Here is a 19,028-nt window from a genome sequence, read left to right as displayed (position 1 = left end):
CCTGATTGCCTCGGCTGATTGATCAACAGCACAGAGGGATGAAAGAAGGTAATTACAGGTGTTGCAATCAGGGTGGTACCCAATCGTTCGCATCTCATTCAAGATATCCACAATAGAATGGGTTTGGCGGTGATCAAGCCATGCGGACGATAGGGAGAGGTGAGTTTGTGGAACTGGTGTGCAGCCAGAGCGCAGAACGCGTTGAATGATCGCAAGGGCAACGGGAAGAGGATTTGTATTTGCAAGGGTGTGGGAGAGTAGATACTCGTATGCAGTTCTAGGACGAGAGCGTGGTCTAAGATGGAGAAAGGACTGGAGAATTTTATCAATGACTTTGGTTCTGATGTCATCAGGGAAAGAAGATAGGAAGGAGAAGGGATTAGACTTTTGCTGTGGTGGATTAGTGGTGAGGGTGGACAGGAGGTCGGGAATCTGTTCATAAGCTTCTGTTTCAACTGCAGCCTTGACTGTTTCTTCGAGTGTCTGTGAGGCAGGGATTGAGTGAAAGATAGCAGACTGGAAATGGGAGTAGCATAGACTAAGAAGAGATTTGCAAAACTTTTCAGCTGGTCCACATCCGATTGCCATGTTTGAATTTGAGAGACAAAGCTTATAGTTGCATATATGCAATTGTGCTCTCGAACATCTCATCTCATGTCACTTCTACCATAAACTCCTCAATCAAATGAAACCTTTCTTCTAAAAGCTTCCTGTAGGGCAAATTTCATCAAATAAGAAGGCCTTGCCTAATAACCTGTGGATTTTTTAAATAAAAATCAGCACAGAGCAAGAAATTTCAATGCAATAATAAAAAAATAAAAAAATAAGACATTAAAGTTGATCCACTCTCAATGCCAGCAAAAGCTTCTTTACTTGCAGCATATACGAAATCAGAAAGAACACATGTTTAATTCAACAATGCACAGTGCAGATTCAAAAACAAAATAAGTTATGAAGATGAGAGGAATTGGATTCATCACCTACAAGACCATTTGATTATTAAAAAAAAAAAAAAACAATGGTGCTCGTGCAAGGCCTTCTTTCCCTATAGTTGGCATCAGTCTAAACTTGGCACGATCAACCTATAACAATAGTGCATTTTTTTACATTGCAAGTTACATGTTTGATTAAAAAATGCACAGTGCAGATTCAAAAACAAAATAAGTTATGAAGATAAGAGGAATTGGATTCATCGACTACAAGACCATTTGATTTTCTCCACCTTGATTTCCCACCTTACCCGGAGTAGGGGTGTCAATATCCAAACCGATCCAAACCCTTATTGGACCGGTTTCAGTTTGTATATTTTAATGTGTTCGGTTTCAGCTCGGTTCGGTCTAAACCGACGGTTCACCTATTAGCCGGTAGATAGAACCGAACCAACCAGTGTAAACCGAACTATGAGAAGACCTAACTCAGTAACTCTCAAGTCCAAAGACTCCAAAGTATATAAAGTATCTTTGAGGTGACAGCCTGACAGGAACATCTGCAAAGGCACCAAAAACAAAAATTAAAGAAAATGGCATCTGTTCAATCTCATTATTTGTTTTTTTTGTAAACCGTTCAATCTCCTTCACTCTCCAGCTCTCAAAAGTCTTCTATTCTTTGTTTTTCTTTTTCTTTTCCTTCTAGGTTTTGCAAAGTTTTGAGTGAGGGTTTTGATCCAAGAACCAGTCAACAGCGACGGCGGAGGTGATTCGAGCTCTTTTGAGTTCTGTTTCTCCTTTTCGTCTGAGGTGTTGTGAGGCTCAAACCAGAGGTTGTGGTGGTGGAGGCGGTGGTTACTGCAGCGGAGATGGTGGCAGCTATGGTGGTGGTTGTGGTGGTGGCTATGGATGCTGTGACGGTGTTGATGGAGAAAGCCGTGGACCATGGTGGTGGTGGTGGTGGTGGGCCTGGTGGCTATGGATGCCGTGAGGGTGGCAGTGGTGGTGGATACAACTGAGGTGATGGTGGTAGTTAACCGCAGCAGTGGCTGGAGAAACAAGATTTCTCTTGAATATGTTTTAACTTTTAGGGTTTGGCGGTTTGCCATCATGAATGGGGTTCTTGTCATCTTGGGTCGGTTTATAATGGGGCTCATACCAGTTCCATATCATGTTAAAAAACCGAACCAATCGCATCGAATCGAATAACTCAAACTGGTACCGAACCAAACCCAAACCACATTGAAACCGAAAAATCCTTATTGGTTCGGTTTCGATTAGTGTAAAACACAACCGATAGAACCAAACCGAAACTGAGCCGAACCAGCCCGCTGACACTCCTGGAGGGTCCAAAAGTGTCAAAGAGGATGCTTTTAGAAGAAAGGATTCACTTGATTCAGGAATTTATGGAAGAAATGACTAGCGCTTCACATCCAATTCTTGCTATTGTAGTCCCCGTGTTTTCTTGATACTCCCGTACAGAACCAATCTGCTACAATTGTAACAAAGGTCCTTGGCTCCTGTCTTGCATTTCCCTGGTCATCAGCATTCAATAGGCAAGGAGGTAACCCCGCTTGGCTTCTCATTTGGTTCATTAGTAAGCTTTTGTGACATGTCCTTAGCCTCAAACATTTATGCTAACCTAATGGCGTTAGCGATAGTTGCTAGCTGTGTTGCCATAACATCAGCCTTACTAGTGCCTTGAAGCCCGCTAACAATGCAGTTGATCTACCTATTTGGTGGAAGTCAACCCACCTTAGACAATATCCTTTCAAATTTTTCTTGATACTCCTGTACAGAAACAATTTGCTGCAATTTAGTTAAACCCAAATATGATAATTTTGAGGTGGCACTAGCAAGAAAGAAGCGTGGAAGGCAACTGAAAGCAACTAAGTTAAGCATACTGACTTGCGATCATGTTTCGTAACAGAATACAAGTTACTGTCAACAACCTGGATTGGTTGCTTCACATGAAATTTACATGAAACAAACATGCAACTGAATTAGAAAGGCCAATAAATCAGGCAACGACTCTGTAACTGTATTTCACAGAATTTGTAGTTCATCCACCACAATCAACATGTTTCAATGAGACTATGGGATCACTAAGTGACTATATGTGAGCTCAGGTTGGATTTAGACTGGAACTTCTCAATCCTAACAACCAGAAGAACCTATTTGCAAGTATAAGCTATACCAACTCCCTGAAAACAAGGTTTCAACTTTTCCCAGAAAGAATGTGCCCAACTAAAAGCCTAAAAAGTTGAATTACATCAACCAATAAAAATGTAAATGAATAGGTTGGACTGCCATTTGATTGAATGTTAGTAACAAACTTTTTGTTGATAAGAACAGCCATATTCAATTATCCTTAGATACAAATTTTGACTAATTTGGGCCTCGTATTCTAATTTTATAGAAACTAGATAAAATAAAATAAGTTTCTTGGAGGTGGTGGTAAGTATCTGGATGCTTCTATTTGAGATTTGACATGTAAGTTTCTGTAGAAAAGAAATGAATTGAAGCAGAATAATCTCCTCTTCAGCCGCCAATTCTGAATCCCCCATTAAAAACCCTCAAAGAAAATACATCCAAGCTATTCTGTCACCACAATACCAGGATGACATTCTTCCACAATTCGAATGACAAAGAGGACTAAAATAAAGGAACCTTACGACCCCCCCCCCAAATTTTACAATTGAGTCAACCTACATTTGTTACCATTTTCAAGAATTCTTTTAAAGAGAATTTAATTTCATTAGAATGAAGATTCAACTATTGCTTCAGTTCTATAATTATTAATTTTTTTTTTTTAATGAAGCAAAGAATTTAGGCTGCGTTTGTTAGTCATTCTGTTCCAGAAATGACGTTTCGTGTCAAAAACAAAATTTTCAATTTTTGTGTCAAACTTCCATTTTAAAAAAAAAAATGTACTGTTTCAGAAACAGTTTCAAAACAGGAAAACAACAGCTGTGGCGTTTGGTAAAACTTGTTCTGAAACAAGTTTTTTGTAGATAATCAACAATTATAGAAATGCCACTAATAAAAAAAACTAGCATAAATTGATCATTTGTTTGGACAATATTAAACTAGTTGATACCATTCTAAATGATACGTAATGATATCAGTCTAAACAAAATTCATGTGGTAAAAAGCAACAGTAGTAAAATGAAGCATTTAGAAGTTCCAGACTACAAAGAGGGTGTAGGAATTAGTGAGGGGATGCATTGAATTATTTAGGAACGTCAATAATTGAATTTGGGTCTATCCATTGTCCCTTCTTCTATAGCATTCTGTTTACATCTGAAACTTCTATCTTATTCTCTGCTTCTTCTCTTTTAATATGTCCCTTAGTCTCATAACAATTCTACCCACTGTCCCTTCTTCTATAGCATTATGTTTACATCTGAAACTTCTATCTTATTCTCTGCTTCTTCTCTTTTAAAATGTCCCTTAGTCTCATAACAAATCTACCCATTGTCCCTTCTTTTATAGCATTCTGTTTACATCTGAAACTTCTATCTTATTCTCTGCTTCTTCTCTTTTAATATGTCCCTTAGTCTCATAACAATTCTACCCATTGTCCCTTCTTCTATAGCATTCTGTTTACATCCGAAATTTCTATCTTATTCTCTACTTCTTCTCTTTTAATATGTCCCTTAGTCTCATAACAATTCTACCCATCATATTCTGATCCTTAATTCATATATGTACCCAACAACCTTACTAGCAGATCAAGAAAACAGTTCAATGGGGGTGGGGGCTTGGATGGGCTGAATTTTACAACAATGGTTATACTTGACTGCTCTCCTTGAACTTGACTGAAACATGGGTTGTCTTTGGGATGGGTTGCAAGGTGAGGAAATTCCACACTTTGACCCCAAGCTGCTTTGATTGTTCTTATATCATGTCTTGGATTTCTCCAATGGCAATCATTAAAACTCATGGAGCATCTGGGTACAGATTACCTCATGAAGCATTCACAATTACAATATCAGAGCATAAAATTCAAAATAAGGTCCATCAAAAGTTTAAAAGAAAAATTCAACAGCATAAAACCTATTTAGCATTATTATTTCATGAAGCATTCACAATCACGATATCAACTGCAAACACCCCAATCCATAGGCATTATTGTTTTTATAAGGAATTGTCTAAAAGATTATGTTCTGCTAGATCCTCCTGCTTAAGTGTGTGCTTTGAGGGCAGAAGAGTGGATAATGAATCTCTCTCAAACGAGTACTCCAAACTCCTCTTTTGAGTATTTTCTTCAATGCCCACAAATATTAAGAAAGAGGATCCAATAACGGAAGGGTTTAAGAAATAATAAAACAAGGAACTCCATACTATAAAATCAATCATCAAGTGAAAACAAAAAAAGTTGTAAAAGCTACTATCTAGGCCTTTTTGTTCACAAACTCAAAAACAAAGAAACCCTTTTGGGGGTACAAGGTTCAAACGTATAAAACAAAGCCAACAAAGTGAAAGAATTTTCCCCAACTCTGTTCACCAAAAAAAGAAAAGTGAAAAATAACAAACAGTGAATCACCATCCTCTTCCCCCCACCCCCCACCCCCCTTTACTCCATTTTTTTTTTCTAAGATACACAGCAGAGTACCTTTCCTAGACTCTGCAGAGTAAACCACAGTACTGTTGGGATGCATCTATGATACTTTTTCAATTCACTAAAATTAGGTAGAAAGAAGAAAACATGCATGAACCACCATCCCTTACTCCAAAAAATCCCTAGCATAAATTTGATTCAAAAACTCAAAAATGGAAGGATACAACTGACTGAAAATTGAATTTGGTTTCAATACTTGATCAACCAAATAGATGGAAAATCTAGTAGGGTTTAATTGGGTGATAAGCCCTCTTTAAAATCCAACAAATGCAACCCAAATCCTCACAAGCATACCCCATTTCAGTCCCATTTTATCACCATTTATGAAACTAATATTCAGATTCACATGTTAACAACTCGCTATTCCATTCACAAAAGGGTAAAAAAAAAAAAAAAAAAAGAAGAAGAAGAAGAAGAAGAAGATGAGAAGCTTGAATCAAAAGAAGATATACCTGGAGTAGCAGAGAGAGAGCTTGAATGTTGTAAAGAGAGAACTTGAAGGCTGCAGGGGTCTCAAATCAGCTGTTAGAGGAGGGGAACTTTGGGTCTCAATTGAAGCAAATGCTTGTGGAGAGTTGCAGTCCCTAACGCAGGCGAAATAAGCAGTTAATGGCTACAATTAGGGCTTTGCAGTGGCGTGAACCATAGTTTTTAAGGCGCTGGTAAGGCAACGCCTTAGTAACACCTTGGTGCTGATGCAGTCTAGAGATGGTAAGGCAGTGCTCCGCCTTATGTGAAGTGGCACCTTATGGGTTTTTTTTTTTTTTTTTATATTTTAAAATTACTTAATGAAGATTCCAAATATAGATTTTTTGTTGGTAGGTGTATGGTTTTGTTAACACTTGAGATGTATGGGATCAGCTTTACTCCACCAAAAATAACCAAAACAAACAAAACAAAAACACGATTCACAAACAGGATTTGGATTTTGTCAAGGGTTTTAAGAAAGGGCTTTGAGAGGGAATCAAGGAACAAGGAAGAACCACTGATCCAGGCGACCATTTTGCTCCGGCAGTGGTGAGCTTGCTCCGGCAACGGTGAGCTTTATTCTTCTTTGATAGTAGAAATATAGTAGATGACCTTAGGGCTTAGGCACTCATTCTGGCATCATAGAGGTAAGTATGTTAAATACTTGCACATTTTATGTCTTCTTTTCTTTATATTTATAATTTTGTTTCATAATTATGTATTTATATTATATGTTAATATGATTGATGATTGATGATTGATGATTGATGATTGATGATTGAATATTGATGATTGATGATTGATGAAGATGAACTTAGTTTATTCACTTTATTGATTTGTTTTCTTGATGAATATCTTACATTGGTATGAATATGAACCTATAATATTTATTTAGCATATGAGTAATAGGATTCAACTAGGATTTGAGACAAATAGATTGGTTTTATAAAAAAATTACACAGAAATGCTTTAATCAATAAGGCGATGCTTTATGCCGTCCTTATTGCTAAGGCGCTCCGAAAGACCCTCAAATGCCTCCGTCGCCTTACCGCCTTAAAAACTATGGGCTAGAGGAGTAGATAATCCTAGGGGTTACTAAAGGGAAGAGGATGACCGATGGGTGCCAAGGGTCCAACCAAAGAGAGGTTTTGGCTCCGTTGCTGATGGAGTAAGAGATGGATCCCAAGGCTTTGGGTATGGAGGAGAGGATTTACGCCAAATCCAAGTCATCAAAAGAGGGAGAAACAGTCCAGAGAGAGTTATTCTTACGGAGAGAAGAGTAAACCGAGAAAACTCATATACTATTGTTCCGCACAATTGGCCTCACTGATCCTTCTTAAGCCAATCCCTCCCTCAGATTTAGGAAAGAAAACCTTATCCCAGCTTAAAGGGTGGACGAATTTTGAGGATCTAAACCCTTCCAAATAAAGAAGCAAAGAAGACTCTCAATAGATTTGATAGTGGAAGCGAGAAGCACGAAGATACCGGTCTAATAGAGGTACATGGATTAAGAATAGATCTGATACGGACAAGACGCCTCACATAAGAGAGGATCATACATTTCTAGAGCTGGAGCTATTTCCTCAGCTGGTCAAGGACAGGAGAGCAGTGATGGGAAGAGGCCAAGGTATTTCACAGGGAAGGAGCCTAAAGAGAAGCCTATGATTTGGAGAAGATGGGATTTGATGGGATTTGAAACTCCAGAAAGGAAAAGGCTAGATTTAAGGATGTTGATGCGAAGGCCAAAGAGGGATTTAAATAGCCAGAGGGAGGACACAATAAAGATGGAAGTGAGGTCCGCCTTAAAGAGGATAATGAGGTCATCTGCAAAGGCAAGGTAGATGAGGTGGAGGAGTTTGCACTTAGGAATAGGGAGATGAGATGGAGGTTAGTGGAGGATTGGATGAAGCGCGATAATTCGAGGGTAATAGAGAAGAGGAATGGGTAAAGGGCGCAGCTTTGTCTGATACCCACAGAGGAGGGGAAGTATCTAGCCGGGCTACAATATCAGGATGGAGGAGGTGGAAGAAATGCAAGAAAGGATCCAATGGATGAAAGCAAGGGGGAAGGACAGCTGGAGCAAAACTCAAGAAATAAAATCCTAGCGAATGGAGTCAAAATCTTTGCGAATGTCAATTTTGAGAAGGGCAACAGGGGAGTGGAATTTACGGTCAAAACCTCTGACAATCTCATGAGAATGGATGATGTTATCAGCAATACTTCTGCCAGCAATAAAGGTTGATTGGTTTGGACTAAAGAGGGAGTCAATAACCCGCTGGATTCTACTGGCCAAGATATTAGCGATGATTTGTATAGGAGGTTGCACAGAGAGATGGGCTTGAAGTCAAATAGAGAATCTGCACCTTCTTCTTTTGGGATAAGACAAAGTAAGGTATGAATTATCCTTTTGATCTAGCTAGGGTTCAAGAAGAAGCTTCTGATGGCAAGGATAAGGCCAGCACAGATGATGTGCCAACACGAGGAGAAGAATCCCATGCTAAATCCATCAGGCCTAGAAGCTTTGTTGGATTTATGGGAAAGAACGGCAGTGAGAATTTTACTCCTCTGACGGAATAACTTGGAGAGAGTAGAGAAGGTGAGGAGAATGAATTTGTTGAGGAGGTCAAGAGGGATGGGGGGAGTCAGGGGAAGAGAAAGGGGGTGCAGAAGATTGGAGGAGGCAGCCTCATCTTTGATATCTTCAAGATGGAGAGGGGTACCATTCCAGGAAAGGAGCCTGATGATGGAATTAGCATTCGTCTTAGATTTGAGGGAACGTGGAAGTAGGAGGTGTTTAAGTCTCCAAGCTCAAGCCAGAGGAAGCTTTCTTCCCGAACAAGGAGAGAGGAAAGCTCAGCCGAAAAAAAATTTTCTTCACAATAACCATGAAGTTGATGATAGACTATCTAGTGGGTCTAGTCCAACCATAACAAATCACAGTCACTCCATTGTTCTCCCATGTCCCCTTTAATGTGTAAATATACTCATCCAACTCCTTTCTTAGGGCAAATAGACATTCATAAATTCCCATAAAGTGGGTCCCTTCACTTATGGTCCAGCCCTCCCTGCAGTGCCAAGCATGGCCTGGTAGTATGTTCCCTAACCAATATTAGCTAGGACGCAATGACAGATAAGAACACCAAAACAGCCTCCCTAAGTTTCGCTTTCATATTACCCCAAGCTTCTGTTATAGTTCACTCTCTTGTATCTTGGGCCCTGTATTAGAGGATCATGCAGAAGCACCTCAATATAAATCATCATCTAGTACTGGTACTCGTGTTGGGGGTGCCCTCACACTCTGTGTTCAAACTTTAAGTGTTTATTCTCCTTCACTATCAGCCATTCGATCAGGATTGGCCAGATTAGACATCTATTCTCTGTTTTTTTAAATCTCAATCACTAGTTTTGGCTCATATACTCCGTACGATTCAAGAGTTATAGGAGGTTTTCTAATCCTAAGCCTTTATTTTTTTTTTTTTTTTTTTTTTTTTTTTTTTTGTGAGCAAATAAATTCATTAACAAGGAGTAAGAATATAAAAAGGAGGTGGTGTGCCACAAGGAACAAGCCCTCAATGGAGGGAGAGACTACTCAAGGCCAAAAGCCCAACTAAAAAGAAGGTGGATATAGTGGTGGGGGGAGACCTCAAGAATCAACAATGAGCCTGTTCCTTGGGGTGTCAATAGCAGTACGGTGGTGCAAGCAACTAATCTTGGAGGAAACATTATAGTAAATGGATTTCCAAATCTTATCATAAAATCGAGAATTGGAAGTCCATCTACGCAGATTGCGCTCCATCCAAATGTGGGTAATTGATGCACCAAAGAAGAGCTTCACAACTGTATCACAAATAGAGGACCCTTTAAAACGTCATTTCAATCCAGATCCATTCCCGAGAAAAAGGGAGGATGGGCCAACAGGAAGGATGGTGGAAGCAAAAGGGCACAAGAAAAGATGGTCAACATCTTCTATACCATCCCAGTAGAGGCAGCATGAGGAGAACTTGGATGTGAATGAGGAAAGCCTTAGTGGGAAGGCAATTGGAGATTGCTCTCCAGACTGTGAACCTATGGCATAGGATGCGACCCTTGAACCAGATAATTTTTCTCAACAGCAAGATGGAGTGCCCTCCTTTCCAGAGGAAAGAACAGAGAAGGGAATAAATGGCTTTTGAAGTGGCAATGGGAAGAATGAAGATGCAAGACCAATAGAGAATAGATTTGATGAGAACTAGGCGACAAGCAAAGGAGAGAAGCTTACCTTTCCAGAGCTGAAGCTTCTTCCTAATGAGATCAAGGGGGAAGCAACGATGGGAGGGTGTATAAATATAACTATAACTAACCAATGCGCCCTTTGATGCAGGAACGCTTCCATGGGTTGGTCCAAACCCATTTAAGTATCCAGACGAAGATGAACTGGGTCCAATTCAGGTCTTTGGCTAGTGGTGGATCTTTGAGTTTCCAAATTAAAGTAGATTTCTTTCTCATGTTGGGTTTCTTTTATTATTTATATTATGTACTGTCCAACTAGAATTTAGATTTAAAGAATGGAATAGTGAAGAGGTTGTGAGTGCCTATCTTGTGCAATCTTCTCCCCCCACCCACCACCACCCCCACCCCCACCCCTTGTTCTTGTGATTCCCCTCCAAAAGGTCCAGAATCTTAATGCACAGTTTATTCAACCCTTAAAATATCAAATCCAATATACTTGATTTAATAGAGTTCAGATATCTCCAAATTTGGCTGCAATTCCCAACCAGAACAGAGGTGCCAAAGTTCAGTTAAAAAACTGATTCAATAACAGGAACAAATCTTGAAAATAAGCTTCCCAATCAACCCTAATAACTTTCATGGGTTTATTTGGAACTTTTTTTTTTGGGCTAACGATGGGTATCCATGCCTTCGACCTGACTAGTCCCACAGGCCCATACTGACCCCACAACCACATGGACCATGTCATCCCGGGGTTGAATGAGAACCACTCAACCTGGTCACCGAAAACAGTGAAGAGCAATAACACCCGTGTGAATGGCCCCAAGGAAGTAAGAATGGTCGAACTCAGAACTACACGTTTCCTAAAGCAAAGGTCCCTTGCCAACTCCGTTATCCCGTTAGGGTTGGTTTATTTAAAAATTTTCAATTCAAACTTAATATAATGTAACCTGAGAATTTAAGACAGCAGAGAACTTGACAACAGAACGCAAAGGAAGTAATTGTAGCCAAAAGGATAGCCAAAGGCTTTTTCCATCAGAGGAAAATCTCACCTGGCCATTACAATTTCCATCATTTCTTGATCAGACACATCCTCGGGAAATTTTTTACCTTTGATTTGTTCACTGAAAGTCAATAACATTCTGTAAAATAGGCAGTACATCAGTAACATTAATTGGAAATACCCACTAAAATATCAGCACATAAAGTTCAATGGATTTTTTTCATAAGAAAAAGTACATAGATTAGGAATTCTGCATATGATCACTGGCATCAATTTCATGCCCCATCAATTCATATTTTACTCTTTTAACTCTGAAGCCCAAAAAATTTGTCTAATGAAAAAGCTACATACGATAAACTACTCAACCCATCCATCTACTCTTCCTAATCATAAAACTCCTTGACAGAATTCCAACAGTTAATACTTCATCTCCAGGTTTTTGGCTGTCTTAACACAAAACCAATAACCAATAGTGTCTCTCCTTCACAAAACTGATACTCTGTGGATTCAGTCTTTGCTCAAGGATCTCAATCATCTATGCCAGCCTCCCTATTTCTATGTGATAACTAGTTGGCCACATAGTGGGCGAGCCTGTGGCGCAACGGTGTTGGTCACAGGTTCAAAAGTTGGAAACAGCCTCTTCTGCGAAGCAGGGGTTAAGTCTTCGTACACTTGCCCCTCCCAGACCCTGCAATAGCGGGAGCCTCGTGCACTAGGTTGCTTTTTTTTTCTCTTTTTTCTTTTAACTAGTTGGCACATGTCTTGCTACTAAGTTCATTTTCCATGCACAAACTCAGCATATTTAAGTAGATTATCATTTCTTATATCAATAGCTTTTTCATGGTCAACTCATTCGCCATTTTCCTACTAAATTCTAGTTGGCTGATATCTTTACTAAATCTCTCTATTGGCAGCCTGCACCACTGCTCTGTTAAGACAAGCCTCATGTGGTTTCCACCACCCTCAGCTTGAGGGAGATAAAATCACAGCTTCCACGCCTAAACTAGATTGCTATGCTATCATGGCTGCTCCCCAAAGAAATTCAGGGCTGAAATCTTTTTGAAAATTTCATTTTTATTCTTCTTTCGAATTGCATATCTTCTACAGTTTTTCCTATTCTATAGTTGCTTCCCTGTCAACAAAATCAATATGTAATTCTTGTGTTCCAAATTTTCAATATATATAGACAAGAGAAACCGTGAACCATCTTTTTCACAGTGGCTTGAGAAAGGTCTTTTGTTTTGGATTCTAGTTGAATGAGAAGAACATGTGATATTATCCACCACTAGCCCCCACCTCTCTGTCATTTTGAAATTGGATGGACTCCGTCCCAATCCAGAAAACCAAAAGATATGCTGCAAACACAGTAGATGAGGTGTATTAACGGTCATAGGGTGCAGTGAAGATACAGTTTGACAACAATTGATAGTGTTGATACTTAATACACTTTACCTGGAAGTCTTTTAGGCCATTACATCTATATTCACATTGAAGAGTGTGTTTCCCTTGTTCTTTTTTCTCATCCTTCTTTATATTCCTCATATCATAATTCAAAACCTGACAACTAGTTCTGGCCTAAAATATCCATCCTCACTGAAAAGCTTAAATTCTATACCTGCTGACATGCATTGTTGTGGCTCTTACTTAACAGCTCGAGCTATTGGATAAAGCGGTTGTAATATGGTTTTAGAGCCAAGAGGTCAGGTGTTCGATCCCAGGTGTATGTGAGAGGTATGTGATGTATGTTGTGGCCACACGCCTTGTACCCTTGATGCCACATGACAAGTGCAAAGCGAGGTGTGTGTGTGTGCGTGTGTAGACCTACACATGCAGTGGGTGTCGATATTCATTGTTATGGTCGTACTTGTGAAGGCGCCGCATTGGCATCCAAGTGGTTTGCCCTTGGTTCTAGGCAATTGTCGCCTTATTGCACAGCATGTCGCCTTATATTCTTGGACTTATTTCATTTACTTAAGATTTTATTCATAAATAAGCAAATATCCCCTAATTGAACCCAATAAAAATGGTTTAAAAATCAAATTCCAAAAAGATAAAAAGTCAACCCCCCAGTCTAAGAACAAAAACTGGATTTTTGGTTTTAGGGGAGATTTTCAACTTTCAAATGCTAGGGTTTCTCTCAATTCTGAAAATTTTATAAATCTTATCATGATAAAACATTGCTAAAAACCAAAAGTCTGGTAAAATAGTCTTTTATTTTGATGTCTTTAAAATTATTTTTATTAATCGAATAAACAGCATTCGAGCACTTTAAAATAAGTTTGACCGGAACATAAGTTTTTCATTACAACTTAGATTTAAGCAATCTTAGACTTGTTGGAAAGCTGCTTTTGTGCTATACCTGATACAAAAAGTTTGATGTAAAAGTAAAATCATTCGACTAGTAAAACTTATTATAGAACAAAAGCATTTCTCTAAATGTTGATTTTTTATAACTTAATGTGACTTAATATTGATCTTTGATGTTTTGATGTGGCTTAATGTTGATTTTTGATGACTTTTTTTTTGGACGAATAAATAAATTAAATACCAAGAGGAAGAGAATATACAAAGGGGGAGAAAGGGGGTGGGGGGGAGCTAGACTCGGCTAGCAACAAGAAGCTAAGAAAAAGCATACAACCAACAGATCCAAAACTGGACCAGCCAAAAACAAAACAGCAGCCCAAAAGGGATGGAGCTACAGAAAAGGGGGGGGGCTAGGCACGGGGAATGTTATCAACTTGGAGGTTCCAAGAGGAAATGATATGTCTGTTCTTGGGGGAACTAGGAATAGGCTTTTGGGTGAGGAACTGGATTTTGGAACATACATCAAAGAAGATGGCATTCCAAAACTTATCTAGAGAGCGGGATTTGGACGACCATCTACGGACGTTTCTCTCCATCCAGATATGGTTAACAGTGGCAGAGAAGGCCAATTTTCCAACAATATCACAGATATAGGGTCCAGAGAAGGTCATATCAACCCAGATCCATTCTCTATCAAAAGGAAGAATAGGCCTCGAGACAGGCCAGCATTTGGAGAGAACAAAATTCCAGATGGAACTGGAGAGGGGACGGGAGAAGAAGAGGTGGGGGATGTCTTCAGAATTATGGAGACAGAGGCAGCAGGAAGGGAAGACAGGGATTTGGCGGTAGATGAGAAATGCTTGGGAAGGAAGGCAATTGGAAAAGCATCTCCAAAGAGTAAGGGAGTGGCGAGGAATGTGGCCCTTGAACCAAACAAGGTTATGCCAAGGAACCACAAGACCAGAGGAGCGGATGAAGGACCAAGCCGAGGTGGAAGAAAAGATCCCATTGGATGAGTGAGTCCATCTCTACCCCGGTGGCCAGGAGGAAGAGGAGGAAGTGAGGGTCTAATAGGGGGGAGCAGAGGGAGGGGGGGACCAGCCAAAGGGGGACATAATAGTGGAGACAAAAGCGGATTTGGGGATGCCAGAAGAGTAAATGATCCTAGGAGACACCAAGGAGGCAAGGATACCAACCGGATGCCAAGGATCCATTCATAAGGAAGTGGATTTTGACCATTGCCTATGGAGAAGGAGATGGCATTAAGGGCTAAAGGACGGAGGGAGAGGATTTTCCTCCATATCCAAGAGCAGTCCTGGGGAACTAGAGAAGTCCAGATGGAGTGGTGCTTGAGGAGGTAGGAGTGAATCCAGTCCACCCAAATGCTCTTCTGCTTGGATACAATTTTCCAAATGAGTTTGAGGATCCCAACAGAATTGACATCCTTAATTCTCCTAATACCAAGGCCTCCTTCAACTCTGAGGAGACAGACTTTGCTCCAGCTAAGAGGATGGAGAAATCTAGAGGAATCTACTCCTTTCCAGAGGAAGGAGCAGAAGATGCCTTCAATGTCCCTGATTGTGGCAGAAGGGAGGGAGTACACCCTGGACCAATAGATGTACAGGGATTGAAGGATAGAGTAGATGAGGGTGAGACGGCCTGCATAAGAGAGAAGCTTGCCTCTGCAGAGCTGAAGCTTATTGCTCAGGTTGCCAAGTAAGGGGGAACATAAGTGAAAGGAGAGCCTAGAGGAAATGAGGGGGAGGCCAAAGTATTTAACTGGAAGGGAGCCCAGGGAGAAACCAGTCGAATCAAGCAGAATGATTTGGGAGTTGGAGCAGACTCTAGAAAGGAAAAGATTAGACTTAAGGAGATTGTCTTTAAGGCCAGAGAGAGTCTCAAAGGATCTAAGAGAGTCCATGATGGTGGAAATGGAGAGAGGATCAGCTTTGGAGAAGATCATGATGTCGTCAGCAAAAGCTAGGTGAGTGAGATGAAGGGATTTGCACTTGGGAATGGGAGAGATAAGGGAGAGGTCCATGGCAGTATGGATGGATCTAGATAAGACCTCCAGGCGGGAAATATCCAGCCCGGGAGCCATTAACAAGGACAGAGAACTTGGGGGAGGAAATGCAACAGTGAATCCAGTAAACAAAGGAGGGAGGAAAAGACATAGTGAGGAGGACTTTAGAGATGAAGTCCCAACTCAGAGTGTCGAAAGCCTTGTGGATGTCAATCTTGAGAAGGGCAGCAGAGGAGTGAGATTTACGGTCAAATCCGCAAACAATCTCATGAAAGAGCATGATGTTGTTAGTAATGCTCCTACCCGCAATGAAAGCGGATTGGTTAGGGCTGACAAGAATGCGAATGATTTTTTTTATTCTATTAAAGAAAATTTTGGCCACAAATTTATAGATCAAATTGCAAAGAGAAATAGGCCGGAAGTCATTCATGGCTGTAGCCCCTTTCTTTTTAGGAATGAACCAAAGGAAGGTGTGGTTGACTCCACGAATCCGGATGGGATTGAGGAAGAAGCTGCAGACCGCATGGATGAGGTCCAAATGGATAATGTTCCAGCAAGAGGAGAAGAATCCCATGCTGAAACCATCTGGACCCGGGGCCTTGTTTACCTTGTGGGAGAGAATGGCCAACAAAATTTCCTCATCAAAAGGAATGAACTGGAGATATGAAAGCTTATCCTCAGGGACAAATTTATTGAGGAGAAGATGGGAAATAGCAGGGATAGGAACCGTATGGGGAGGGTGAAGGATACCCTGAAAGTGGTTAACTGCCTCGGCTTTGATGTCCTCAGGATTGAGGATCTCAATACCAGAAGAGGAGATTAGCTTAGGGATGTAGTTGGCATTGTTACGGGCTTTGAGAGATCTGTGGAAATAGGCAGTGTTAGAGTCTCCAAGCTCAAGCCATTTGATTCGAGCTTTCTGACAGAGAAAACTTTCTTCTTGGCTCAAAAGCAGGGAGAGCTCCGAGGATACTGATTTTTCCTAAGCAACGAGAGAGGAATTAAGAAGATCAGATTGGATCCTGGATTGAATGGAGGTGAGTCTGTCCCGGCAGGAGGGGACTCGGGAAGAGATGTCACGAAAGGTGGAGGAATTCCAATGCTTAAGGGAAGCTTTGACATTCTTCAACTTCTTGGCAAGGACAAGGAGAGGGGAGAGAGGGATTAATCGGAATGTTCCAAGCATCTCTCACCAAAGGAAGGAAGTCGGGGTGGGACACCCACATGTCGAAGAACTTGAAGGGTTTAGGGCCAAAGGATTGGAAGGGGAGGATATGGACGGAGATAGGGTTGTGGTCCGAAATTCTTAAGACCTTAAAGCAAGCATGGGAAGAGGGAAAGGAGTCAAGCCAAGTTTCATTAACTAGAGCTCTGTCCAGCTTGCAAGCCACACAGGAGTTGCCAGATCTTCTATTGTGCCAAGAGAATTTGGCTCCAGACCATCTGAGATCATTAAGGCCAGATCATCAATATAGTCATTGAAGGAGTCAACTGCGTGATGATCCATGGGATTTCCTTCGTGCTTCTCATGACTAAATCGGATGACATTAAAGTCACCCGTAATACCCAAGCCTGAAGTCAGTGAGAGGACAAAAGAAGTGGAGAACGAACCAGAGACTAGATCTACAGGGGGCAAGATTATGGGCATAGATGATAGAGAGGTAGCAGATGTGGGCCCCAGAGGGGTGGGAGATGGATAGGTGAATGGCTTGAGCGGAGGAGGAAATGGCATTAATGAGAAGGGAATAGGGTCCTAGAGAACCCAAATTTGGCCACTGGGGCTATGAAGATAATTAGTGATGTGAGACCAGGATGGGACAATAGAGGAGATGATACGCTGGGCATTCTCTTCAAGAACTCTGGTTCTAGGAGGCAGCAAAGATTAGAGTGGGAGGAATGGATACGGTTTCTAATTTCAGCTTGGTTGGACGAGGAGTTTAGTCCTCGAACGTTCCAAATGGTCCAGGGGATCATTGGGAACAAGGAGAGGAGGGCAACAATTGCTCCGAAGAGCGGGGGGAAGAGAGGTCGAAGAGGAGTTTCAGAGGGATGCCCTTCGGGTGTATCCAATAACCGGAGAGGAGACAGGGATAGGGTTGGTTTTGGGTTTGGTGGAGGATTTGGAAGGAATGGTTTTCTTCTTCTTAGATGGTTTCGGTAGGGGAAGATGAGAAGGGGAATTGATTTCAGCTAGAATAGGGGTGCGGGTTAAGGATGTGTTAATGGGAGAAGAACAATCATTGGTCGAGACCAAACTAGTGCCAAATGTAACCTCCGAGATACCAACAGAAGTCGTCAGGGCATCAAGCGGAGGTGGGGAGGCCGTTGAGGCAGCCAAAATCTGATAGGAGTGCACATCAAGAGCAGGGCCAAGAGATTGGCAAGTCAAAGGATCAAGGCCTAGGACAGGACGTCCACGGCCATCCAAATTGTAAGTGGAGATGCATGCGGGGGGAGTGATGTTGAAGTTGCTGATGGAGCTCGATCAGTTAGGGCCTTCCAAGGCCAGAACGGCAGAATGGGCATCAGGCTCCAGCAAGGCCAATGTCCCAGAGGATTGATGTTCCAAAGGGATTATGGTCGAAGGGGTTAAGAGCCCAATAGCCAGCGAATAGAACAAAGTATCAATTGTTGGAGGAGCGGCGTCAAGGCATAGACCTTCCAAGGTCGGCGAAGGCAGGGGGCCAGGAGAGCAGCATGAGGTTAGCGATGAAGAAGAAGCCGGCACACGGACGTCCGAAGAAGAGATTGTAGACGATTGGCCTTCGAGGATAGCACAATCAGAGTTGCAGACAGTAGAGAAGTCGTGAACCAACGCGCAAGAGGCGAGCGAAGAAGACGGGTTTGGGTTAGAGGGCAGGGTTTTAGATGGAGTTTGAGAAGTGTTAGGTACGGTAAATGGGTTGGATAAAGTGGATTTAAGGTGGGGAGATGGTCAGGTGGGTGAGTTGGGCCTGGGCCTGGGCCTGGGCCTGGGCCAAAGAGATGGCCAGACTGGTTGTATAGATTCTTGGGGTAAAGGGGATGGTCTTTGGGAAACTTAGAGAAAGTGTTAAGGAGCTGGATCGGAAGAAATGGTTTAAGAGGGTAAAATGTAGAACCCGATTCAAAGGGTTCCACGGAGTTAAAAGGCAAGGTAGCAGGGGGCTTGAGGCAGTAGGGTCAGAGGTCGAGGACATCTGAGAAACACGAATGTGGAAACCTTCGAGGAGAGGGAGAAGAGGTGGCAAGGAGGAGACAACGGTTGCAAACGAAAAGGTAGGAGAGGCAGAGGAAGTCTGCAAGCCAGGAGGAGGCAAAAAGGAGAGATTGGATCCATCGCCATCAAGATTCTCGAGATCCAAGAATCGGTTTTTACCAATGGTCGCAAGCAACCCAGAGGAACCAGCAGTCCGAGCAGAGTTTCCCTCAGAGGTGATAGCAGCGATCGTGATTTTTTACTGTGGCCTGAGCTCAGGGACTCCAGAGTTG

General features: G+C 41.6%; 1 protein-coding gene across 1 annotated transcript in view; it reads right to left on the bottom strand.

Annotated features, from left to right (window-relative positions):
• LOC122071770 (protein DGS1, mitochondrial) overlaps nucleotides 1–19,028 on the bottom strand; it is a gene marked incomplete at its 3' end in the record, with an annotated part of 136,065 nt that overhangs the window by 27,873 nt on the left and 89,164 nt on the right. The window contains 1 exon segment of the mRNA XM_042636175.1: nucleotides 11,280–11,369. Within this exon segment, the coding sequence (XP_042492109.1) occupies nucleotides 11,280–11,369 (90 nt within the window).

This window comes from Macadamia integrifolia, unplaced genomic scaffold (genome assembly GCF_013358625.1).
Source record: "Macadamia integrifolia cultivar HAES 741 unplaced genomic scaffold, SCU_Mint_v3 scaffold_81A, whole genome shotgun sequence".
Lineage (NCBI taxonomy): Eukaryota > Viridiplantae > Streptophyta > Magnoliopsida > Proteales > Proteaceae > Macadamia > Macadamia integrifolia.
Note: the sequence above shows the minus strand (reverse complement) of the source record. Positions and strands in the feature narration are given on the sequence as shown.